Source organism: Bubalus kerabau, chromosome 6 (genome assembly GCF_029407905.1).
Source record: "Bubalus kerabau isolate K-KA32 ecotype Philippines breed swamp buffalo chromosome 6, PCC_UOA_SB_1v2, whole genome shotgun sequence".
In the NCBI taxonomy this organism is placed as follows: Eukaryota; Metazoa; Chordata; class Mammalia; order Artiodactyla; family Bovidae; genus Bubalus; species Bubalus kerabau.
The window spans coordinates 11,664,269-11,690,920 of record NC_073629.1 but is presented as its reverse complement, the minus strand read 5'-3'; the positions used below and the strand labels follow the sequence as shown (position 1 = coordinate 11,690,920).

Genomic DNA, 26,652 nt, shown 5'->3' with positions numbered 1-26,652 from the left:
GTCCTTCTTACCTGGCAGGCTTCTGCTTGATCCCGAAGAGCTTGCATACTGTTTCCAAAAGCCTTCAGATCCACTAGAAAGGCCTCATGCTTCTTTAGAAGAGCCTGAATTTGTTGATGGGAAAATCATCAGAAGCAGATATAGGAAGAACACTAAACTTGTTTTATGATATACTTATTGTCCTCATTCTTATTAAAAGATACTAAATTTGCAAGATGTCTGGTCATTCATTTTGGGGGTTAGATAATCTCTAAGAAATATGGATTTCTATGGGATTAGGAAAATGTGGCATATCTTTTGGGATTTTTGTTAATTCAGATTATCCCAGCAGAGGAAGCCCAAAAGTTATTACTCTGGAAACCCCAAATGATCTAAGAAAACATAACACTATCACACAGTCTAATTAGGTACACATTTGGTACCAGTTTGCTGAGTATTATACAATATCTTTCCCTATATCCTCCTTACCCCAGCTGCTTCTTCATCTGCCCCGTAGTTAGTGTTGTCTACTATAGGTTCCTTCTCTCTAATCCATGCTTCTGCTTCATGCAGATCAACTAAGTACTGCTGGAATTGGACATTGGCTTCAAGATCATTCTGCCGTCTAGTAGCTCGAGCCTGGAGAGATTCCATATTCTTATTCAAACTCTTGACCCTAGAGGCCACATCTTCTGCAGCAAAGTGTCCTATGAGGTAGTTATAGAAAAGGAGAGTGTTACCCTCATTAATGTCCACTATACTTTAATCTTTTTGGTAACCTGGGAGAGAAAAAAGGAGCCATGAGGATCATGCTGCATGAAGTCAATATGACATTTTACCTAAATTCCTAGGAATTGAAATGTTATATGTGAGATTAAGCACTGGTAGATGTTAATGAGGGATAGAGTGTGTGTGTATGGTGGTGAATTGGAAGGTACAATCTCTAATATAGGGAATGAAAACAAAATACCTATATGTGGGTACTGTTCAGAGTACTAAAAACTTGCATTCTCTAGCCTAAACAGAAAAATCAGCTAATTTTCACTTCTGGTTTTTTGTTTTTGTTTTTTAATATCAATGAATCAAAATTTTTCCTTAGATCATGCTAAGTACATTTTCAGAATTTGGTGAACATCCCCACAGATAAATCAAGAAAATACAGTGAAGTGTTGGCAAAAATCAACCAGCAGATTTTCATTTCTGCCCCTAAAGGATTTATTACTACAAGAATTATTCTCTTACCCTAAAAAACTAGGAAATAGGACAGACTGTAAGATATAATGATTTTCAGACAATAGACAAAAGAGTGTGACTCCTGAGAGAAGGGAAAGAACGAGCTATGCCTTTATGAATGCCACAGCTCAGGCCTGGGGCAGTGTATACACTGTAGTGTTAAAAGGATTAGCACTATAGAACTATATAACTATCAATAGCAATCACAACATGCTGAGACAGACATCAGAGCTGAGGGAAGACAAGATAACTAGAACTTGTGGAGCAGAATACTGACTAGACTGCTGTACCAGGGAGGGTGTTTTGGAAATTTGCAAAAGTCCCTTGAAGTATTTAACTGATTATTCCTTGGCAGAAATGTACCAGGAAACTCTTAAAGGGGAAAAAAAAAAATAAGACTGGAAAGAAGTAGACCAAAAAACTCCTAAGGACCACAAAGTGTTGTGAATACTTAAAATTAGCTCCCAGCAAAGTGGAAAGATATGGGCTTCCCAGGTGCTGCTAGTGGTAAAGAACCCGCCTGCCAATGCAGGAGACATGAATTCAATCTTTGGGTCAAGAAAATTCCCTAGAGAGTCTATGGTCCATGCGATCACAAAGAGTTGCATACACCTGAAACAACTTGCAGAAGCAAAGTAGAAAGACATATAGTGGTCAAAATTGCCCTTTTTGAGCATATGTGATGCTGGTATGTCCCTAGCCACAGTTGTGATATCATATTCCAGTTTCAACTGCTGGTCTGATGCCTCCTGGTCCCTCGGTGGCATCTATCTGGACATGGCTCCAGCTCCACCCAACTGCCTACAGGCATCAAATGCATGACAACTCTCACCAAACAATCAGCAAGAGGAATACAGCACCACCCATCAGCAAAAGCAAGTTGACTAAAGTCATACTAAGCTCACAGACATGCCAAAACACAACACCTGATGTGGCCCTGCTCAACAGAGGGAAAAGACTCAGCTCTACCAACCAAAGTGCAGGCACCAGTCCCTCCCACCAGGAAGCCTATAACAAACCCCTAGACCAACCTCACGCACCAGAGAGCAGACAACAGAAACAAGAGGAACTACAGCCCTGCAGCCAGTGGAAAAGAGACCATGAACACAGTAGGTTAGCCAAATGAGACAACAGATAAATGTTTTGCAAAGTGGAAAGATATTATGATACATGGTATTATAAGGTACAAGGTACAACCCTTCTGAGCACACTATCTAGATTTAGACTAATTTAGACTAATCCTCTAAATTTGGAACAAGTCTGTTGTTCAATGTCCAATTCTAACTGTTGCTTCCTGACCTGCATACAGGTTTCTCAAGAGGCAGGTCAGGTGGTCTGGCATTCCCATCTTTTTCAGATTTTTCCACAGTTTATTGTGATCCACAGAGTCAAAGGCTTTGGCATACTCAACAAAGCAGAAATAGATGTTTTTCTGGAACTCTCTTGCTTTTTCAAGACCCAGCAGATGTTGGCAATTTGATCTCTGGTTCCTCTGCCTTTTCTAAAACCAGCTTGAACATCAGTAAGTTCACGGTTCGCGTATTGCTAAAGCCTGGCTTGGAGAATTTTGAGCATTACTTTACCAGCGTGGGAGATGAGTGCAGTTGTTCAGTAGTTTGAGCATTGTTTGGCATTGCCTTTCTTTGGGATTGGAAGGAAAACTAATGTTTTCCAGTCCTGTGGCCACTGTTGCGTTTTCCAAATTTGCTGGCATATTGACTGTAGCACTTTCACAGCATCATCTTTCAGGATTTGGAATAGCTCAACTGGAATTCCATCACCTCCACTAGTTTTGTTCGTAGTGATGCTTTCTAAGGCCCACTTGACTTCACATTCCAGAATGTCTGGCTCTAGGTCAGTGATCACACCATCGTGATTATCTTGGCCGTGAAGATCTTTTTTGTGCAGTTCTTCTGTGTATTCTTGCTACCTCTTCTTAATATCTTCTTCTTCTCTTAAGTCCATACCATTTCTGTCCTTTATCGAGCCCATCTTTGCATGAAATGTTCCCTTGGTATCTCTAATTTTCTTGAAGAAATCTCTAGTCTTTACCATTCTGTTGTTTTCCTCTATTTCTTTGCATTGATCCCTGAGAAAGGCTTTCTTATCTCTTCTTGCTATTCTTTGGAACTCTGTATGCAGATGCTTATCTTTCCTTTTCTCCTTTGCTTTTTGCTTCTCTTCTTTTCCCGGCTATTTGTAAGGCCACCTCAGACAGCCATTTTGCTTCTTTGAATTTCTTTTCTATGGCGATGGTCTTGATCCCTGTCTCCTGTACAATGTCACGAACTGCCGTCCATAGTTCATCAGGCACTCTATCTATCAGATCTCATCCCTTAAATATATTTCTCACTTTCACTGTATAATCATAAGGGATTTGATTTAGGTCATACCTGAATGGTCTAGTGGTTTTCCCTACTTTCTTCAATTTAAGTCTGAATTTGGCAATAAGGAGTTCATGATCTTATTTAACTTATATGCAGAGTACATCATGAGAAACTGTGGGCTGGAAGAAGCACAAGTTGGAATCAAGATTCTGGGAGAAATATCAATAACCTCAGATATGCAGATGACACCACCTTTATGGCAGAAAGTGAGGAGAAACTAAAAAGCTTCTTGATGAAAGTGAAAGAGGAGCGTGAGAAGGTTGGCTTACAGCTCAACATTCAGAAAACTAACATCATGGCATCTGGTCCCATCACTTCATGGGAATAGATGGGGAAACAGTGTCAGACTTTATTTTTCTGGGCTCCAAAATCACTAAAGATGGTGACTGCAGCCATGAAATTAAAAGACACTTACTCCTTGGAAGGAAAGTTATGACCAACCTAGATAGCATATTGAAAAGCAGAGACATTGCTTTGCCAACAAAGGTCCATCTAGTCAAGGCTATGGTTTTTCCTGTGGTCATGTATGGATGTGAGAGTTGGACTGTGAAGAAGGCTGAGCACTGAAGAATTGATGCTTTTGAACTGTGGTATTGGAGAAGACTCTTGAGAGTCCCTTGGACTGCAAGGAGATCCAACCAGTCCATTCTGAAGGAGATCAGCCCTGGGTGTTCTTTGGAAGGACTGATGCTAAAGCTGAAACTCTAGTACTTTGGCTACCTCATGAGAAGAGTTGACTCATTGGAAAAGACTCTGATGCTGGGAGGGATTGAGGGCAGGAGGAGAAGGGGACGACAGAGGATGAGATGGCTGGATGGCATCACTGACTCGATGGACATGAGTTTGAATGAAATCCTGGAGTTGGTGATGGACAGGGACGCCTGGTGTGCTGCGACTCATGGGGTCTCAAAGAGTCAGACACGACTGAGCAACTGAACTGAACTGAACTGAATCCTCTAAATTAGTTCCAGAATAAAAGCTTCCCTGGAAGATCAAAATAAAGCATATCCAAGAAGTTCTGGATCTTTGCAGAAACAAAGAAAACTACACCAAGTTGGTAAAAGTCAGTGATAAAAAGCTTTAAACAATCAGAAGAAAGAAGACATTACATACAAAAGAGCAAAAACAGGAATGAGAGCAGGCTTCTCACCAGAAACTATGCAAGTTAGAAGATGTGCAGCAGCATCTTTAAAATACTTAAAGACACAGTCAAACAATAATTTTATATCCAGTGAAAATGTGTTTCAAAAATGGAGGCAAAAGTAAATATTTTAGATCAAAGAAAAAGCCCAGAGAATCTATTATTAGCAGGACTTCACTATGAGGAAATGTTAGAGAAACTTCACCTAAAAGGAAAATTATACAGGTAAAAGCATCAATGTAGACAAAGGAATGAAGCTCTAAAGTTAGAAAAACTTCTTTCCATAAATTTGGCAAAATGGTGGCAGGTCATTTAAATTTGAATCATACATGCCTTCCTCTATCATTTTGTTTCCCTTCTTTGTAATCATTTGGATGCTTGGCTCATGGCTGGCAATATTAGCCTGGATGACATGGTGTCTGTTCAGAAGATTCTTGGAGGTAATCAGGTCTTTGCCTAGAGATTAAAAAAAAAATAAAAAAATTCAAGGTCATTGTTGCAGTACACAGAATAAGAAGATGTTATTCTATTTCCTTTTAACTCTTGGACCTACAAGTTCTTCCCATTGAATTCATTAAGCAGGCTTCCTAAAATTTACATTGTCTGAATTAATTACCTCTGCTTGGATTTGTTCTTTCCCTTGCCTCTTTATACTAAGGAATTTCAATTTATTATTCTACAAAAAATGAGGAATACATCACTCTTCTCTTTGGATGATAGGTAGAAAGGCAAGTAACCCTTCAGCTCAAACTTTCAATATATCATGCAACCAATTTCTTTCAACACACTGTAGTATAAAAAGCAGGCTCTTCCTCTTACTAATTTCTATGAGTACCAGTAAGTTATTAAATCCTCTAAACTAATAATAACTGTTCTGCCATTTTCTTTGTAAGGATTAGAAATAATTTACAAAAGGTTAACACCATTGGTTAACATTAACAAACACACAATAAAAACTACATCGTATTAATTTCCTCCTCCTTCTAAAGTCTCTGGCTCCAGCTACTTCATCCTCCCTGTCTCCCACCCAAGCTTCACCTCTCTTTCTTCCAAAATTTTCTTCTGTATCAGATCAGATCAGATTAGTCACTCAGTCGTGTCCGACTCTTTGCAACCCCATGAATCGCAGCACGCCAGGCCTCCCTGTCCAACACCAACTCCCGGAGTTCACTCAGACTCACGTCCATTGAGTCAGTGATGCAGTCCAGCCATCTCATCCTCTGTTGTCCCCTTCTCCTCCTGCCCCCAATCCCTCCCAGCATCAGAGTCTTTTCCAATGAGTCAACTCTTCACATGAGGTGGCCAAAGTACTGGAGTTTCAGCTTTAGCATCATTCCTTCCAAAGAAATCCCAGGGCTGATCTCCTTCAGAATGGACTGGTTGGATCTCCTTGCAGTCCAAGGGACTCTCAAGAGTCTTCTCCAACACCACAGTTCAAAAGCATCAATTCTTCGACACTCAGCCTTCTTCACAGTCCAACTCTCACATCCATACATGACCACAGGAAAAACCATAGCCTTGACTAGACGAACCTTTGTTGGCAAAGTAATGTCTCTGCTTTTCAATATGCTATCTAGGTTGGTCATAACTTTCCTTCCAAGGAGTAAGTGTCTTTTAACTTCATGGCTGCAGTCACCATCTGTAGTGATTTTGGAGCCCAGAAAAATAAAGTCTGACACTGTTTCCACTGTTTCCCCATCTATTTCCCATGTAGTGATGGGACTGGATGCCATTATCTTCATTTTCTGTATACTTCACACTAAATGTCTGCAAATCTCTATGCTCATCTACCCTTCAAAGATACATTTTATCTTCTAGGAAGTTTTCCCAGACTAGTTCCTCCTGTTATCATGGTCCAGTCTCTCACAGATGTAACCAATATATGTAAATTAAGTTTACATTATATCTGTGTGCACTTTTTTACCTATTTCAATGCAAGTGTCCTGGCTTTAACAATGGTAAACCAATAGCTTCAAAAGGAAAAAAAATGTACTATATCTGCTGTTTCATTCCTTTTATCTTTGTAATAGCTGTTATATTAATATATCCTTGTGAAAACTCCCCTTATAAAAGGGAACTACTGACAACATAGACAGAAACACTTGGTACCTCAAACATTAACCATGACCACTCAGCCAAGGACCTTAACAATAACTTAAGTTAGAGCAAGTAGCAAAAAGTTGGTCATACTTTAGCTCTTCCCAGAGACCTTAAATCTGTGGCATTCTTCATGTTTGGTTTTAGGAGGTAAACTTCTCATATAAATTTTTATAAAATCTTTTTTTTTGTCTTTGAAAGCTTGAAAATTTTTCAAGTGTCTAAGGGGAAAAAGCTGAGCATAAACTTAGTTACTGTGCCCCTGATCTTTCAAACCATCTGTAGACCTTGGTCTTCTTGTTCTGGCTCTGCCTGCTGGTGCTGTATGACTTACTAACCAAGGTAGGTGGAAGCCACTGAGGGTTCTGTCTCTTGGATCCAGGCCTCCTCATCCTCTGTATCTCTTTGGATCTGGTACAGGTGGAAAAGGTCAATGAGCTTATTCTTCCGGTAGGCCAGTCGCTCCTTCAGGGCTTCAAACCGGGATACCAGGTACTCCTGCCTTTCCCGTATGTTCCCAGCATCGGGATGGATGATTTCTTCAAAATATGTCACCAGGTCTGTGAGGGTGTCCACCTGATCCTAAGGGAGAAATAGAATGGGGGTCAGAAAGTTCCATCATTTAGTAAGAAAAGAATGAGAGTTTGGTATCTGGTATCTGGGGTGGGGGTGGGGGGTTGGTGTTGGGCAGGGAGTGATAAGGAGAATCAGCTCCCATATGTGCTTGTGTTTAAACTTCTAAATCAAATCAGTGAAATAGAGTGGGAGAAGTTGCTACACTAAGAACCAGTTCACTATGCCAAAAGCTATTTATAGAAAAATAGTTCTGAAATAACATGTGGTTTTTAAATCATGTCTGGCTCTTTTTCAATACCTTGGACTGTAGCCCACCAGGCTCCTCTATCCATGGAATTTCTCAGGCAAGAATATTGGAATGGATGTCATTTCCTTCTCTAGGGGATCCCCCCCACCCAGGTATCAAACCCACATCTCCTGCATTGGCAGGTGGATTCTTTACCACTGAGCCACTGGGAAGCCCCAAAGTCATGTGCTAGAAAGGACAAAATATTTATAGAGGGCACCAGAGAAATCAGGGAAACCAGAACTACAAAGCCTTCTTTGACTGGGAGTGTTGCTAAATCGAGGCCCCAAAGAAGAGAGTAGGAGGCTTTTTCTATCTCAATCCCCCTTCCAACTCCTTTCTTGTCCTTTATAAAGAGCTATTATTGTTTGTTGCAGAGCAGGAACAATGCCTGTGAGATGAAATATGGCTCTACAAGACAAGTGTCAGAACCCCAAAAAGATAAATTCAAAGGCTTTTATTTGGCTACTGGTTGTACAAATCTAAGGAAATAACTGTTCCCATTTGACTTATACATGAGAAAGGAGAAAAACAGAAGCAGAAGTTTGAAGAATCTTCCTAGAAATAAAATTTTAATCATATTACTGCACAGTAAAATAGATACAAGAGATTCATTTCATCTTTATTAACGAGGTCAACTATGACTGTCTAGCAGTAGCACAGTACCCAGAAGTTTTGTTTTTCTGCTTGTTTCATTTTGTTGTTGGGATGGGCAGTTGATGATAAAAGAAGTTATTCTAAAAGACGTATGTATAGCAGGTATTGGTTTTACTTATCCTAGTTTGTCATTCTGTGCTCAACCTACACGGGGTTTGATCTATCTCTCCTCTATTTGGAACAAACCAATGATCATCAATAGCTTCTTAAAGTGTATACTCACTTCTCAATAAAGAATTAAAGACTCCATAGAGAGTTAAAATTAAAATCTTCTACTAGCCAACTGTTCTCATCTCTTAGGACAGTTTAACTTTGAAAAACATCATTGTATAATAGAATGATTTTAAAGCATCATAATTGTCATGATTATGGTACCACTGTACTATTTGAGATGACAAAAATGAATGTCGATATTCTAGGAATCAGTGAAATAAAATGGACTGAAATGGGTGAATGTAACTAAGATAACCATTATATCTACCTCTGTGGGCAGGAATCCCTTAGAAGAAATGGAGTAGCCATCATGGACAACAAAAGAGTCTGAAATGAAATGATCTCATTCAGATGCAATCTCAAAAATGACAGAATGATCTCTGTTCGTTTCCAAGGCAAACCATTCAATATCGTAATGCCCCAACCAGTAGCACTGAAGAAGCTGAAGTTGAACGGTTCTATGAAGATCTACAAGACTTTTTAGAACTAACACCCCCAAAATATGTCCTTTTCATTATAGGGGACTGGAATGCAAAAGTAGGAAGTCAAGAAACACCTGGAGTAACAGGGAAATTTGGCCTTGGAATACGGAATGAAGCAGGGCAAAGACTAATAGAGTTTTGCCAAGAAAATGCACTGGTCATAGCAAACACCCTCTTCCAACAACACAAGAGAAGACTCTACGCATGGACATCACCAGATGGTCAACACCGAAATCAGATTGATTATATTCTTTGCAGCCAAAGATGGAGGAGCTTTCTACAGTCAACAAAATCAAGACCAGGAGCTGGCTTGGCTCAGATCATGAACTCCTTATTGCCAAATTCAGACTGAAATTGAAAAAAAGTAGGGAAAACCACTAGACCATTCAGGTATGATCTAAATCAAATACCTCATGATTATACAGTGGAAGTGAGAAGTAGATTTAAGGGACTAGACCTGATAGAGTGCCTGATGAACTATGGACTGAGGTTCATGACATTGTACAGGACCATCCAGATGGAAAAGAAATGCAAAAAAGCAAAATAGCTGTCTGAGGTGGCCTTACAAATAGCTGGGAAAAGAAGAGAAGTGAAAAGCAAAGGAGAAAAGGAAAGATATAGCATCTGCATGCAGAGTTCCAAAGAATAGCAAGGAGATAAGAAAGCCTTCCTGAGCGACCAATGCAAAGAAATAGATGAAAAAAACAGAATAGGAAAGACTAGAGATTTCTTCAAGAAAATTAGAGATATCAAGGGAATATTTCATGCAAAGATGGGCTCGATAAAGGACAGAAATGGCATGGACCTAACAGAAGCAGAAGATATTAAGAAGAGTTGGCAGGAATACACAGAAGAACTGTACAAAAAAGATCTTCACGACCAAGATAATCACGATGGTGTGAGCCAGACATCCTGGAATGTGAAGTCAAGTGGGCCTTAGAAAGCATCATTACGAACAAAGCTGGGGGAGGTGATGGAATTCCAGTTGAACTATTTCAAATCCTGAAAGATGATACTGTGAAAGTGCTGCACTCAATATGCCAGCAAATTTGGAAAACTCAGCAGTGGCCACAGGACTGGAAAAGGTCAGTTTTCATTTCAATCCCAAAGAAAGGCAATGCCAAAGAATGCTCAAACTACCGCACAATTGCACTCATCTCACATGCTAGTAAAGTAATGCTCAAATTCTCCAAGCCAGGCTTCAGCAATATGTGAACCGTGAAATTCCAAAAGTTCAAGCTGGTTTTAGAAAAGGCAGAGGAACCAGAGATCAAATTTCCAACATCCGCTGGATCATGGAAAAAGCAAGAGAGTTCCAGAAAAACATCTATTTCTGCTTTATTGACTATGCCAAAGCCTTTGACTGTGTGGATCACAATAAACTGTGGAAAATTCTGAAAAAGATGGGAATACCAGACCACCTGACCTGCCTCTTGAGAAACCGGTATGCAGGTCAGGAAGCAACAGTTAGAACTGGACATGGAACAACAGACTGGTTCCAAAGAGGAAAAGGAGTACGTCAAAGCTGTATATTGTCACCCTGCTATCTTAACTTATATGCAGAGTACATCATGAGAAACGCTGGGCTGGAAGAAGCAGAAGCTGGAATCAAGATTGCCGGGAGAAACATATATAACCTCAGATATGCAGATGACACCACCCTTATGTCAGAAAGTGAAGAGGAACTCAAAAGCCTCTTGATGAAAGTGAAAGTGGAGAGTGAAAAAGTTGGCCTAAAGCTCAACATTCAGAAAACAAAGATCATGGCATCTGGTCCCATCACTTCATGGGAATAGATGGGGAAACAGTGTCAGACTTTATTTTTCTGGGCTCCAAAATCACTGCAGATGGTGGCTGCAGCCATGAAATTAAAAGACGCTTACTCCTTGGAAGGAAAGTTATGACCAACCTAGATAGCATATTGAAAAGCAGAGACATTACTTTGCCAACAAATGTCCGTCTAGTCAAGGATATGGTTTTTCCAGTAGTCATGTATGGATGTTAGAGTTGGACTGTGAAGAAAGCTGAGTGCTGAAGAATTGATGCTTTTGAACTGTGGTATTGGAGAAGACTCTTGCGAGTCCCTCGGACTGCAAGGAGATCCAACCAGTCCATTCTGAAGGAGATCAGCCCTGGGATTTCTTTGGAAGCAATGATGCTAAAGCTGAAACTTCAGTACTTTGGCCACCTCATGCAAAGAGTTGACTCATTGGAAAAGACTCTGATGCTGGGAAGGATTGGGGGCAGTAGGAGAAGGGGACGACAGAGAATGAGATGGCTGGATGGCATCACTAACTCGATGGACGTGAGTCTGGGTGAACTCCAGGAGTTGGTGATGGACAGGGAAGCCTGGCATGCTTCGATTCATGGGGTCGCAAAGAGTCGGACACGAGTGAGCTACTGAACTGAACTGTACTATTTGAAAACTAAGGCAGTGCATGATGCCTCAGACTAAAGAGATAGACTTGGCTGAGAGTCAGTTGCTATTTTATCCAGCTCTCCACATGTTGTAATATTAGTTTCTTCATGTATACAATAAAGACTTTAGAGCATCTGTATGGATGTGAGAGTTGGACTGTGAAGAAAGCTGAGCACCAAAAATTGATGCTTTTGAACTGCGGTGTTGGAGAAGACTCTTGCAAGTCCCTTGAACTGCAAGAAGATCCAACCAGTCCATTCTGAAGGAGATCAGCCCTGGGATTTCTTTGGAAGGAATGATGCTAAAGCTGAAACTCCAGTACTTTGGCCACCTCATGTGAAGAGTTGACTCATTGGAAAAGACTCTGATGCTGGGAGGGATTGGGAGCAGGAGGGGAAGGGGACGACAGAGGATGAGATGGCTGGATGGCATCACTGACTCGATGGATGTGAGTCTGAGTGAACTCTGAGAGTTGGTGATGGACAGGGAGGCCTGGTGTGCTGCAATTCATGGGGTCGCAAAGAGTCGGACATGACTGAGCAACTGAACTGAACTGAGAGAATATTTATGACCTTTTCCAGCTTTGATAGTCCATATCTAAAATTTCTTTTGCAAGCATGGTATCTTAGCCTCTACTACAACTAGGAGTATAACCAAGTAGGACCCTACATGCCTTCCTGGGACAAATCCCTCCCCCATACCTTCTGTGTTAGCTCCTTTCTGAAGTAGTCAGATAATATTATCTGATGCATATTTCCTGAAGTTTTCACATGCTAAAACCACCACCAAATAGAAGAAATTAAGTTGAAATTAGCTTGAGGATCATGAGCAGTAGTCCACAGACCTTCTGGAACATAAGGCTTGATAATATTAACTGCTCTCAATACAATACAAGCTTAGATTCCTGGGATGAGAAATTGAGTCAACTAGAAGTTGATTTCCATTGAATTCTCTAGAAACTCACATAGAGTATCTCTGCTGCAGGGAGGAAACCAATTTGACTCCATGTTGGAAACTGTTTCTTTGACTTGTTTTTCATTGCTTTTGTTATTATAATCATACTTAATGGCTTTCCTGGAGGACCCTGCCCCTTCCCATGACTGTAAACTAAAGTGCCTTTGTTCAGCTTACTGACAGATAGCTTGTCCCTGCCCACCTGTGAATAGAAAAAATTAACCCATCATTTCTGCAGGCTAGAAATTATCTTGGAGATGTTTTGCAAGACTGAAGACCCTTTCAATTTACTTCCCCACTGTCTCTCCCTCTCTATTCTGCCTTTTGACTTTAGTTCCTCATTGCTTCTTTCTCTCTGATCCATAAAAGAACCTGACATCCAGACCCCAATAAGATGGCTATTTTGAGGCACCAGCCTACCATTTTCTCAGTCTGCTGGCTCCTCAATTAAAGTCTCTTCCTTGCCGCAACATCTCATCTCTTGGATTCATTGGCCTATTATGTGATGAGCTTGGACTCAGTAACCTCTATACTCTAAAAACTTATTGGATAAATTTTCTTAAAAAAATAGTCTGGAGGTGGTCATAAGATGGCAGAGGAATAGGACAGGGAGACCACTTTCTCCCCACAAATTCATCAAAAGAACATTTAAACGCTGAGTAAATTCCACAAAACAAATTCTGAATGCTGGCAGAGGACATCAGGCACCCAGAAAAGCAGCCCATTGTCTTCGAAAGGAAGTAGGAAAAAATACAAAAGACAAAAAGAAAGACAAAAGAGGTAGGGATGGAGTTCCATCCCGGGAAGGGAGTCTTAAAAAGAGAGAAGTTTCCAAACACCAGGAAACACTCTCATTGTCGAGTCTGTGGTGAGCCTTGGAACCACAGAGGGCAACATAACTGGGAGGAAAAATAAATAAATAATTAAAACCCGCAGATTACATGCCCAACGGTAACTCCCCCAGCGGAGAAACAGTGCAGACACCTGCACCTGCCACTAGCAAGCGGGGGCTGGGCAGGGAGGTGCGGGCTGCACTGCTTAGAGTAAGGACCGGGCCTGAATGCCCTGAGGGCAATCTGAGCGAACTAACTTGGGCTAGCAAACCAGACTGTGGGATAGCTACCATGCAAAAAGCCCTAACCTAAATGGCACCCCACTCCAGTACTCTTGCCTGGAAAATCCCATGGATGGAGGAGCCTGGTAGGCTGCAGTCCATGGGGTCGCTGAGGGTCAGACAGGACTGAGCGACTTCACTTTCACTTTTCACTTTCAGGCATTGGAGAAGGAAATGGCAACCCACTCTGGTATTCTTGCCTGGAGAATCCCAGGGATGGGGAAGCCTGGTGGGCTGCCGTCTATGGAGTCACACAGAGTCAGACACACCTGAAGCAATTTAGCAGGGAAGACACTGTCAGGCCTGCTCACAGAACAAAGGACTGAACAGAGCTAGCCCGCTGCAGACCATCCCCCTCCGGTGACAAGCAGCCAGAGCCAGAAGAGGGCAATCACAGCCCCAGAGAGGCATTATCTACCAAACTGCAAGCAGGATTCTTTGCTAACTAAGACTTCTTGGGGTTCTGGAAGGTCAACATCCGCCTGAGAAGGTGCACAGGTTGTACACCCAGAAAACTGAGTGGCAGGGACGGGGGAGGTGATAAGTTACAGTGACTGCACTCACCAAACACCTCAGCACCTGAGCTGCTCGGACCTGGGAAGGGCACAAAACGCAGGCCCAACCGAGTCTGCCTCTCAGGACTACTTGAGTGCCTGAACCTGAGTGGCTTAGACCTGGGAGGTGCATGTAGCCCAGGGCCAACCTCGGACGGTTCCCAGCAGAGGAACCTAGAGCCTGAGCAGTGTAGGTAGAGAGGGCACACGCGCCATAAGTGGGGGCAGGCCCAGTGTGGCTGAGACTCTGCGAGCACATGCCAGTGTTATTTGTTTGCAGCATCCCTCCCTCCCCACAACACGACTGAACAAGTGAGCCTAAAAAAGTGTCCACCACCGCCCCCTTGTGTCAGGGCGGAAATCAGACACTGAAGAGACCAGCAAGCAGAAGAAGCTAAAACAGAGGGAACCACCTTGGAAGTGACAGGTGCAATAGATTAAAACCCTGTAGTTAGTACTGACTACATAGTAAGGAGCCTATAGATCTTGAGAAATATAAGCTGAACCAAGAAACTATCCAGAAATGAACTGACCCCACACTGCCCACAACACCAGAGAAGGTCCTAGATATATTTTTATTATTTTTACTATCATTCTTTTTAAAAAATTTTTAAATCCTCTATTACTCCTTTAATTTTCATTTTTATAACCTACTATTGCTTTGAAAAAAAAAGAGACCCTATTTTTTAAAGCAAACTTCATATATATATATATATATATATTATGATTTTTGTGACTTTTTTTTTCTTTAATGTACTTTTGAAAATCCAGCCTCTACTCTAGATTTTTAATCTTTGCTTTTTGGTATTTGTTATCAATTTTGTACCTTTAAGAACCCAATCTTCAGTGCCCATTTTTACTTGGGTGTGAGATTATTGGCTTGACTGCTCTTTCCCACTTTGGACTCTCCTTTTTCTTCACCAGGTCACCTCTATCTCCTCCGTCCCCCTTCTCTTCTCTATCCAACTCTGTGAATCTCTTTGTGTGTTCCAGATGGTGGAGAACACTTAGGATTCTGATTACTGGCTGGATCTGTCTGTATCCTTTTGATTCCCCCCTTTATCCTCTTGGCCACCTCTGTCTCCTTCCTCCTTTTTCTCTTCTCTATACAACTCTGTGAACATCTCTGAGTGGTCCAGACTGTGGAGTGCACATAAGGAAGTGATTACTGGATAGCTTGCTCTCTCCTCTTTTGATTCCACCTCATCTCATTCAGGTCACCTCTAACTCCCTCCTCCCTCTTCTCTTCTCCATGTAACTCTGTGAACCTTGCTGGGTGTCCCTCACTGTGGAGAAACTTTTCATCTTTAACCTATATATTTTATCAATGGTGCTGTATAAATGGAGAAGTCTTGATGCTACTGTAAAAATAAGACTGGAAACCTGAAGCAGGAGGCTTAAATCCAAATTCTGAGAACACCACAGAACTCCTGACTCCAGGGAACATTAATTGACAGGAGCTCATCAAACGCCTCATACCTACACTGAAACCAAGCAGCACCCAAGGGCCAACAAGTTCTAGAGCAAGACATACCATGCAAATTCTCCAGCAACACAGGAACACAGCCCTGAGCTTCAATATACAGGCTGCCCAAAGTCACTCCAAATCCATTGACATCTCATAACTCGTTACTGGACACTTCATTGCCCTCCAGAGAGAAGAAATCCAGCTCCACCCACCAGAACACCAACACAAGCTTCCCTAACCAGGAAACCTTGACAAGCCACCTGTACAACCACACCCACAGTGAGGAAACTCCACAATAAAGAGAACTCCACAAACTGCCAGAATACAGAAAGGCCACCCCAAACAGCAATGTAAACAAGATGAAGAGACAGAGGAATACCCAGTAGGTAAAGGAACAGGATAAATACCCACCAAACCAAACAAAAGAGGAAGAGATAGGAAATCTACCTGATAAAGAATTCTGAATAATGATAGTGAAAATGATTCAAAATCTTGAAAACAAAATGTAATCACAGATAAATAGCCTAGAGACAAGGATTGAGAAGATTCAAGAAAGGTTTAACAAAGATCTATAAATAATGAAAAAGAGTCAATATATAATGAATAATGCAATAAATGATATCAAAAACACTCTGGAGGGAACAAATAGTAGAATAACAGAGGCAGAAGATAGGATTAGTGAGGTAGAAGATAGAATGGTAGAAGTAAATGAATCAGAGGGGGAAAAAAGAAAAACGAATTAAAAGAAATGAGGACAATCTCAGAGACCTCTGGGACAATGTTAAATGCCCCAACATTTGAATCATAGGAGTCCCAGAAGAAGAAGACAAAAAGAAAGACCAGGAGAAAATACTTGAGGAGATAATTGTTGAAAACGTCCCTAAAATGTGGAAGGAAATAATCACCCAAGTCCAAGAAACCCAGAGAGTCCCAATCGGGATAAACCCAAGGCAAAACACCCCAAGACACATATTAATCAAATTAGCAAAGATCAAACACAAAGAACAAATATGAAAAGTAGCAAGGGAAAAACAACAAATAACCCACAAGGGGATTCCCATAAGGATAACAGCTGATCTTTCAATAGAAACTCTCCAAGCCAGGAGGGAATGGCAGGACATACTTAAAGTGATGAAAGAGAAAAACCTACAGTCCAGATTACTGTACCCAGCCAGGATCTCATTCAAATATGAAGGAGAAATCAAAAGCTTTACAGACAAGCAAAAGCTGAGAGAATTCAGCACCACAAAACCAGCTCTCCAACAAATGCTAAAGGATATTCCCTAGACAGGAAACATACAAAGGGAGTATAAACTCAAACCCAAAACAATAACGTAAATGGCAAAGGAATCATACTTATCAATAATTACCTTAAACGTAAATGGGTTGAATGCCCTAACCAAAAGACACAGACTGGCTGAATGGATACAAACACAAGACTCCTATATATGTTGTCTACAAGAGACCCACCTCAAAATAGGGGATACATACAGACTGAAAGTGAAGGGCTGGAAAAAGATTTTCCATGCAAATAGAGACCAAAAGAAAGCAGGAGTACCAATACTCATATCAGATAAAATAGACTTTAAAACAAAGGCTGTGAAAAGAGACAAAGAAGGACACTACATAATGATCAAAGGATCAATCCAAGAAGAAGATATAACAATTATAAATATATATGCACCCAACATAGGAGCACTGTAATATGTAAGACAAATGCTAACAAGTATGAAAGGGGAAATGAACAATAACACAATAATAGTGGGAGACCTTAATACCCCACTCACACCTATGGATAGAGCAACTAAACAGAAAATTAACAAGGAAACACAAATGTTAAATAATACAATACGCCAGTTAGACCTAATTGATATCTATAGGACATTTCACCCCAAAACAATGAATTTCACCTTTTTCTCAAGTGCACAAGGAACCTTCTCCAGGATAGATCATGTCCTGAGCCATTAATCTAGTCTTGGTAAATTCAAAAACATTGAAATCATTCCAAGTATCTTTTCTGACCACAGTGCAGTAAGATTAGATGTCAATTACATGAGAAAAACTATTAAAAATCCCAACATATGGAGGCTGAACAACATGCTGCTGAATAACCAACAAACCACAGAAGAAATAAAAAAAAAATCAAAATATGCATAGAAATGAGTGAAAATGAAACAGAACCACTCAAAACCTGTGAGATACTGTAAAAGCAGTGCTAAGGGAAGGTTCATAGCAATACAGGCATACCTCAAGAAACAAGAAAAATGTCTAATAAATAACCTAACTCTACGCCTAAAGCAAGAAGAAAAGGAAGAAATGAAGAACCCCAGGGTTAGTATAAGGAAAGAAATATTAAAAATTAGGGCAGAAATAAATGCAAAAGAAACAAAAGAGACCATAGCAAAAATTACAAAGCCAAAAGCTGGTTCTTTGAAAGGATAAATAAAATTGACAAACCATTAGCCAGACTCATCAAGAAACAAAGGGGGAAAAATCAAATCAATAAAATTAGAAATGAAAATGGAGAGATCACAACAGACAACACAGAAATACACAGGATCATAAGAGACTACTATCAGCAATTATATGCCAATAAAATGGACAGCTTGGAAGAAATGGACAAATTCTTAAAAAAGTACAACTTTCCAAAACTGAATGAAGAAGAAACACAAAATCTTAACAGACCCATCACAAGCACAGAAATTGAAACTGTAATCAGAAATCTTCCAGCAAACAAAAGCCCAGGTCCAGATGGCTTCACAGTTGAATTCTACCAAAAATTTAGAGAAGAGGGAGTTGATGATGGACAGGGAGGCCTGGCATGCTGCAATTCATGGGGTTGCAAAGAAGTGGACACGACTGAGTGACTGAACTGAACTGAATTGAATACCTATCCTACTCAAACTCCTCCAGAAAATTGCAGAGGAAGGTAAACTTCCAAACTCATTCTATGAGGCCACCATCACCCTAATACCAAAACCTGACAAAGATGCCACAAAAAAAGAAAACTACAGGCCAATATCACTGATGAACATAGATGCAAAAATCCTTAACAAAATTCTAGCAATCAGAATCCAACAACACATTAAAAAGTTCATACACCATGACCAAGTGGGCTTTATCCCAAGGATGCAAGGATTCTTCAATATCTGCAAATCAATCAATGTAATACACCACATTAACAAATTGAAAAATAAAAACCATATGATTATCTCAATAGATACAGAGAAAGTCTTTGACAAAAATCAACATTAATTTATGATAAACACTCTCCAGAAAGCAGGAATAGAAGGGCCATACCTCAACATAATAAAAGTTATATATGACAAACCCACAGCAAACATTATCCTCAATGGTGAAAAATTGAAAGCATTTCCCCAAAAGTCAGGAAAAAGACAAGGGTGCCCAATCTCACAACTACTATTCAACATAGTTTTGGAAGTTTTGGCCATAGCAATCAGAGCAGAAAAAGAAATAAAAGGAATCCAAATTGGAAAAGAAGAAGTAAAACTCTCATTGTTTGCCAATGGCATGATCCCTTACAGACTCCACCAGAAAATTACTAGAGCTAATCAATGAATATAGTAAAGTTGCAAGATATAAAATCAACACACAGAAATCCCTTGCATTCCTATACACTAATAATGAGAAAACAGAAAGAGAAATTAAGGAAACAATTCCATTCACCATTGCAACGGAAAGAATAAAATACTTAGGAATATATCTACCTAAAGAAAAGAAAGACCTATAAATAGAAAACTATAAAACACTGGTGAAAGAAATCAAAGAGGACACTAATAGATGGAGAAATATACCATGTTCATGAATTGGAAGAATCAATATAGTGAAAATGAGTATACTACCCAAAGCAATCTATAGATTCAATGCAATCCCTATCAAGCTACAACAGTATTTTTCAGAGAGCTAAAACAAATAATTTCACAATTTATATGGAAATACAAAAAGCCTCGAATAGCCAAAGCAGTCTTGAGAAAGAAGAATGGAACTGGAGGAATCAACCTGCCTGACTTCAGGCTCTACTACAAAGCCACAGTCATCAAGACAGTATGGTGCTGGCACAAAGACACAAATATAGATCAATGGAACAAAATAGAATCCCAGAGATAAATCCATGCACATATGGACACCTTATCTTTGACATAGGAGGCAAGAATATGCAATGGAGAAAAGACAATCTCTTTAACAAGTGGTGCTGGGAAAACTGGTCAACCACTTGTAAAAGAATGAAACTAGAACACTTTCTAACACCGTACACAAAAATAAACTCTAAATGGGTTAAAGATCTAAATGTAAGACCAGAAACTATATAACGCTTAGAGGAAGACATAGGCAAAACACTCTCTGACATAAACCACAGCAGGATCCTCTATGCTCCCCCCAAAAAAAAATTGGAAATAAAAGCAAAAATAAACAAATGGGGCCTAATTAAACTTCAAAGCTTCTGCACAACAAAGAAAACTATAAGCAAGGTGAAAAGACAGCCTTCAGAATGGGAGAAAATAATAGCAAATGAAGCAACTGACAAACAACTAATCTCAAAAATATAAAAGCAACTCCTACAGCTCACTTCCAGAAAAATAAATGACCCAATCAAAAAATGGGCCAAAGAACTAAACAGACATTTATCCAAAGAAGACATACAGATGGCTAACAAACACATGAAAAGATGCTCAACATCACTTATTATCAGATAAATGCAAATCAAAACCACAGTGAGGTACCATTTCACGCCAGTCAGAAAGGCTGCTATCCAAAAGTCTACAAGCAATAAATGCTGGAGAGGGTGTGGAGAAAAGGGAATCCTCTTACACTGTTGGTGGGAATGCAAACTAGTACAGCCACTATGGAGAACAGTGTGGAGATTCCTTAAAAAACTGGAAATAGAACTGCCTTATGACCCAGCAACCCCACTACTGGGCATACACACTGAGGAAACCAGAATTGAAAGAGGCACGTGTACCGCAATGTTCATCGCAGCACTGTTTTTAATAGCCAGGACATGGAAGCAACCTAGATGTCCATCAGCAGATGAATGAATAAGAAAGCTGTGGTACATATACACAATGGAGTATTGCTGCTGCTGCTGCTGCTAAGTCGTTTCAGTCCTATCCTACTCTGCTAACCCTTACATGGCAGCCCACCAGGCTCCCCCGTCCCTGGGATTCTTCAGGCAAGAACATTGGATTGGGTTGCCATTTCCTTCAGCCATTAAAAAGAATACATTTGAATCAGTTCTAATGAGGTGGATGAAACTGGAGCCTATTATACAGAGTGAAGTAAACCAGAAAGAAAAATACCAATACAGTATACTAACACATATATATGGAATTTAGAATGATGGTAAAGGAGACACAGATGTATAGAACAGTCTTTTGTACTCTGTGGGAGAGGGAGAGGGTGGGATGATTTGGGAGAATGGCATTGAAACATGTATAATATCATATATGAAATGAATCGCCAATCCAGGTTTGATGCAGGATATAGGATGCTTGGGGCTGGTACACTGGGATGACCCAGAGGGATGGTACAGGGAGAGAGATGTGAGGGGGGTTCAGGATGGGGAACACGTGTACACCTGTGGGGGATTCATGTTGATGTATGGCAAAACCAATACAATATTGTAAAGTAATTAGTCTCCAATTAAATAAATTTATATTAAAAAAAATAGTCTGGTGTGATTTCAGTGGGTAACTTTGAAACCAACAGCCTAGACATCTGTTTCATAGTCCTGGCCCTGCTGTTAATTTTCTCTGTGACATTGGAGAAGTCACTTCATTTCTCTGTGTTTCAATTTTCTTAAGAAAAAAAAAAGTACAATTAAAAATATTTCAAGTTTTGAATTGTAGGAAGCCAGAATAGAAAGACACAATTTTATCCAAACTTTTAGTTTACAGGTAAGTAAAGAGGTGCAAACAGGTGAAAAGATACACCATAGAACTAGTAAGTGATAAGGCTATATAAAATCCAGGTTTTATATACAGTGTCATATTTAGAAGAGTCAATAAAGTCTTATAGCAGCCATAGGGTTCTGACAAAAGACACCAGGCACCAAAAAGAATAGCTGGATAAAGGAGATACTGGAAAGAGGTAGTTGACCAACTAAACATTTTGAATTTTTACCTTTGGCTTTGTTGGGTAATTAGAATAGGAAAAAGGAGTCCAAAATGGCGGTGAAGAAAAACAAAGAAAGGACAAAGCCCATGAAAATGAAACAAAAGAAAATCTGTGGACCGGAGTGAGAACCTCACGTGAAACGCGCCCTTCTTGGCTAGCCCAATTTGCACAGGGCAGGCTCAGGGGGAGGAGACAAAACATATAAAAAGAGGAAGCCAAGAAGGACTGAGCCCTCTCCTTTGGGATTGGCCCACCCTCATGCCTCAAGGGTGTACTATCCTCTGCTTGCTGAATAAAACTGAACTGTAACCAAGCTGTAACACTGGTGCACCATTTCAAATCTTTGCCCACTGCTGTGAGACAGAACAGAGAAAATTACACACTCTTCTGGTATATCGTCCAAGTCATTGCATCAGATATGTTGGGGGAGTGTGTAAATTTCTTCAGTTCTATCTCATGGGAGCAAAGATTTGAAATGGTGGACCAGTGTTAAAGCTTGGTTATAGCTCAGTTTTATTTGGCAAGCAGAGGATAGTGCACTCTTGGGGCGTGAGGGCAGGCTGACCCCAAAGGAGAGGCCTCAATCCATCTTGGCTTCCTCTTTTTATACTTTTTGTCTCCTCCCCAATGAGCCTGCCCTATGCAAATTGGGCTAGCCAAGAAAGGGGTGTGTTTGTTTCATCTGAGTTTCTCATTCCGGTCTGCAGATTTTCTTTTGCTCCATTTTCGTGGGCTTTTTCTGTTCTTTGTCTTTCTTCACCACCATTTTGGACTTCTTTTTCCTATTCTAAATACCTAACAGCTTCCTGCTCTGTCCCACTCTTTTTTTTAAATAACAATTATGATGAATGTGTTCAGAATGTATATAGGTAACTTGGCTCACAATTGGTTAAAGAGCTAGCAACAAACCTGACGAGTAGCCACAGCAGACTCCAGGAGGCCATGTTTCCTGAGCAGATTCTGTACATCTGCTAGGCCTTTCCCATAATCCTGAGATCTAGCCTGCCATTCCACTTCCTCCAGCCATTGCATCAGGTCTTCTGCATTATTTTCAAATTGAAGCTGCTTATTTGCTTCATACAACTGGATCCCTAGGAAAAGACATCAAGTGTAAGACAGGTATCATAACTAATCCTCGTTATATGCTATTATAAGTTATACCAACTTAAGGAAAAATATAATGTTTGGATAGTCCAATGGGAAAAATATAACTGTCTAACATGATTACATAAGAAATTACCATTAATTTGTAGAATTCAGATAGTATTTGCTTTTGAAGATAGTAGTGTTCTCAAAACAGATATAAACAATATGTTCATTTCTTGTTGAGGTATGGGCCTATGTTAGATTTTTAACTATCTTGTCACTTGTTATTCTCTATTGAGACCTCCCTTTCAAAGTGATTCAAGCATAAACATGTCATTTTCCAAGAAAAAAATAAAACTTGGCGTTAGCTCAGTTTGAAATTTTGAAGTATTTTTTTCCTAAATATCTTCCTCAGAACTTTGCTAACCATCAGCCACCTCTGCCTTAGTGCCTGTTCTTTATCACAAACCACACCCTATAATTTTCTCTTCCAGAAAATATCTTGATTATCCACTGTTCTCAGCTAAATTCTTTATCATATGATTTTATAACAATCATTTGCATTATTTCTGTGAAACAATTACTAGGACATGAAGTAACAGCAACTACTTATTACAGTCAAGTTGATTTTTTTTCCTAAACCAAAAATCAGGATATCCAACAAAATCAATATGATGTATCTTTTCTATAACCAGGACATAGGCATGTCTGTAGATAATGTTTATAACAAATGGACTATAGACAGAAAAATAATCATTATTTATGTTAATTATGATGATTGATTTGTTTGCCAAAGTAAGAGGTGAAGTTAAATTTAAGTAGAGGCTAGTCAAGCAGACATGGGAATTTTTTAAGAGCTTACAATAGAACCTGAATATGCCCAGATAGGTGAAACAGCAAGCCATCAAGCCTTTTCATAAGAATAAAATATCATGGGAACATCACATGTGGCCCCAACCATATTTTAATGCCTAATTAAATAACCTGAGTCAGAATACATTGCTTCATTTATAGAACAAAAAGATGTATAATCGAATTATGGACACTCATTTTAGATGTATAGTCAATATTGAATTCACAATATCTGAATATTTATTCAACAGGAAGAAAAAAGAGGGAGAAAAGTGAAAAGAAAACAAATACAATTTCAGTTGAAAAGACCTACATATCTGAAGAAAAGAATCGTGTTAATATATAGAAGAATTGTGTTAATATATAATAATTGTGTGTGATGTTTAGGTTAGATTTTTTAAATTTCTTGACCAATAGAGGAAGACACAGGGAGGCAAATGAGTAACATCCCTCCCTTCTCACAGAGGCCACCGGGTAAATTCAAGGTGGTAAAGATGAAGGTGGGTTTCAGAATTTAGGAATTAATTTCTTAAAAAACTCTGCTTCCAACCTTTCTGCTCTGTAGCCTCCTGCAGTTCAATCCAGAGGCTCTCAACTTCCCTCAAACGATCAGCCACCTTGTCAGAGGCATAATGATTGCTGTCAATCATCTCCTGGCCAGTTTTCTGTATATTATTAAGCCGGATCTTATTAGCTGCCAATTCTTCTTCAAAGACTTTCTGCTTTTGAACCTGGCTCTTCAAGTTTAGTGTTTCCTGAGAGAAAATGAAAACAATGAAAGAAAACAATTCCTTGAAAAATGAGGGGCAGATATTTTGAGGACAGGAATTTTTTTTCACTATAAATCTAAGTGAACTAAGAAGAGGATATAAGGCAGAACTGTTCTAGTCCAAGTATAGAGCCAGAGGATGCTCAGGAAACTATGCCCAATTACTCCTTCCAAACAAATGGTAGACATGGCTAATCACCCCCTGAACTTATTTCTATTGAGTCTGGATATGGTCTGAATATCACTTTAAATATGACACCATATGTAAGGATTATCAATCGATCACAGCTGGAATGAAAGATAGAGATTATTTTCCATTCCTGCCTTTAGCAGAGAAGACCTGTTTACCCTACATACACTGGAACCATAACTCCTCTAGAGAACACAAGCACATAGTGCTAAGTTTTACAGAATGAAAGTTAAAAATTAGATGCTCAAAGTTCTATCAAAAGAATATTAGAACAAGAGCATCAGAGGTATACATTTAAGACTAAATGACATTTAGAAAGTAAATACAGTGAATAGATATTGGCCTAGAAATCAAGAGACTGATTCCAGTCCTGACTGTAAATGCAAAAATTTGTGAGTGTATGTGTGTGTTTGTGTGTGTGTGTGCAAAATAGTTTAACAGTTTATCATGCTCAGTCACTCAGTCATGCTCGACTCTCTGTGACCCCATGGACTGTAGCCAGCTAGGCCCCTCTGTCCATGGGATTTTCCAGGCAGGAATACTGGAGCAGGTTGCCACTTCCTACTCCAGGGGATCTTCCTGACACAGGGATCTAACCCACTTCTCTTTCCATCTCCCTTATTGGCAGGCAGATTCTTTACCACAGTGCCATAAGGGAAGCCTATTGATAATTTATATTGTGAGTGAAAAATATGTGTTTTATACAATACCAAAATGAAAAAACTTATGTGTGACTCAAAGATAATTCAGGAATTTTTCAGAGTCACACAAACTAAAACAGGACAGGGAATGAATTCAAGCCCAGTGTTTACTTTCCCCCAAGAGAATTCATGTATCTAACCCTATGTTAAACAGATCTAAATAATCGGTTAACCTTGGGCAACTCACTACACAATTCAGATCCTGGTTTCTTCATCTGTAAAATAAGGAATTGTTCCTTTCCAGCTACAAAGCAGTAAGTCTATATTGTGTCAAACCATTAGGTTAATTCTGAGTTCCTGGTAGCCTGAATGTACGTTATGACTAGACCCAACATTTTCCTACTATAAGGGTGCATAGGGCAGCAGAAAAGGGGATATGTAGCTAAATAAAGAGAATTCCTGCTTTCCCCTGCTCTGTTAAGGACCGCTGGAAATTGTGCCAGAGAAAAGGGGTATTGGAAAAATGGAAATTAGAAGTACAGTCTTGGAGGAATCATTGCGCTTCTCTGAGACTCTGTCTCTCCATCTATAAAATGAGGCTCACCAGCTGAACGCTATTGTCTTTTCAGGTCCAAGATTGTAGTTTCATGAAATTAAGTACCAATGAGTATGTTCAGGGTCTGTAACCCTGCCTACCTTGTAATCTTCATCATCTGCCAACTTTTTCTTTTTGTTGATCCAGTTCTTTAGGTCATCTGAGTCCTGATACAGTTGCTGCAGAAGGAATGAATCCTCCAGCAATCTGCGTCTAGTGGCAGCCCTTTTTCGTAGATTGTCCCGTCGGACCAACAGCTGCAAAAAACATAAACAAACTTACGGTCAGAAAAATAAAATATGGATGCCTGAGATCTACTGCCTACCATGGTTAACAATGCTCCAACATTTTCCCTGGCCGGGTGCACAGGCAGGCAGATGCACATACTTCATCCCGGATAGCAGCGATCTTCTCTGAATCATAATGCTTATCATCAATCAGTTTGGTTGCAGTCTTGTCTATGGTCTGGGGAAAAAAAAAAAAAAAAGTGTTTTTCTCTCATTGGCACTGAGTAAGTGGCCACAGTTTGTTTAGCTGTTTAAAGAAGAAGCATGACAATGTGGGAAGAGGACAAGATTCAGGGTCAGAAGATCTGGGTCCTACTTCTGATTTTTGTTATAAATTGTATTTCAAAATATAAATCTCAGACAGGTTAATTATTTTCTCTATGCCACAGTAGTTTCTTCTTAATCTAGGTTACAGTGAATGAAACCTGTTTTCACTATGAGGTGAATATTTGATCTATTTTTAAATTTTTAAGAACCATTGTTGATACAGCCTTGTTCAATGGCCAGTCTTTATCTATCTATCTATTTATCTATTCA

At 39.8% G+C, this 26,652-nt stretch overlaps 1 protein-coding gene across 1 annotated transcript in view; it reads right to left on the bottom strand.

Annotated features, from left to right (window-relative positions):
* Positions 1 to 26,652, bottom strand: part of SPTA1 (spectrin alpha, erythrocytic 1) — an 87,036-nt gene that overhangs the window by 44,993 nt on the left and 15,391 nt on the right. The window contains exons 12-19 of the mRNA XM_055586758.1: positions 26,216 to 26,293; positions 25,930 to 26,085; positions 24,184 to 24,388; positions 22,605 to 22,786; positions 7,176 to 7,419; positions 5,074 to 5,196; positions 469 to 686; positions 12 to 104 (exon numbers count right to left, since the gene is read on the bottom strand). Of these exons, the coding sequence (XP_055442733.1) occupies positions 12 to 104; positions 469 to 686; positions 5,074 to 5,196; positions 7,176 to 7,419; positions 22,605 to 22,786; positions 24,184 to 24,388; positions 25,930 to 26,085; positions 26,216 to 26,293 (1,299 nt within the window). The remainder of the gene's footprint in view (positions 1 to 11; positions 105 to 468; positions 687 to 5,073; positions 5,197 to 7,175; positions 7,420 to 22,604; positions 22,787 to 24,183; positions 24,389 to 25,929; positions 26,086 to 26,215; positions 26,294 to 26,652) is intronic.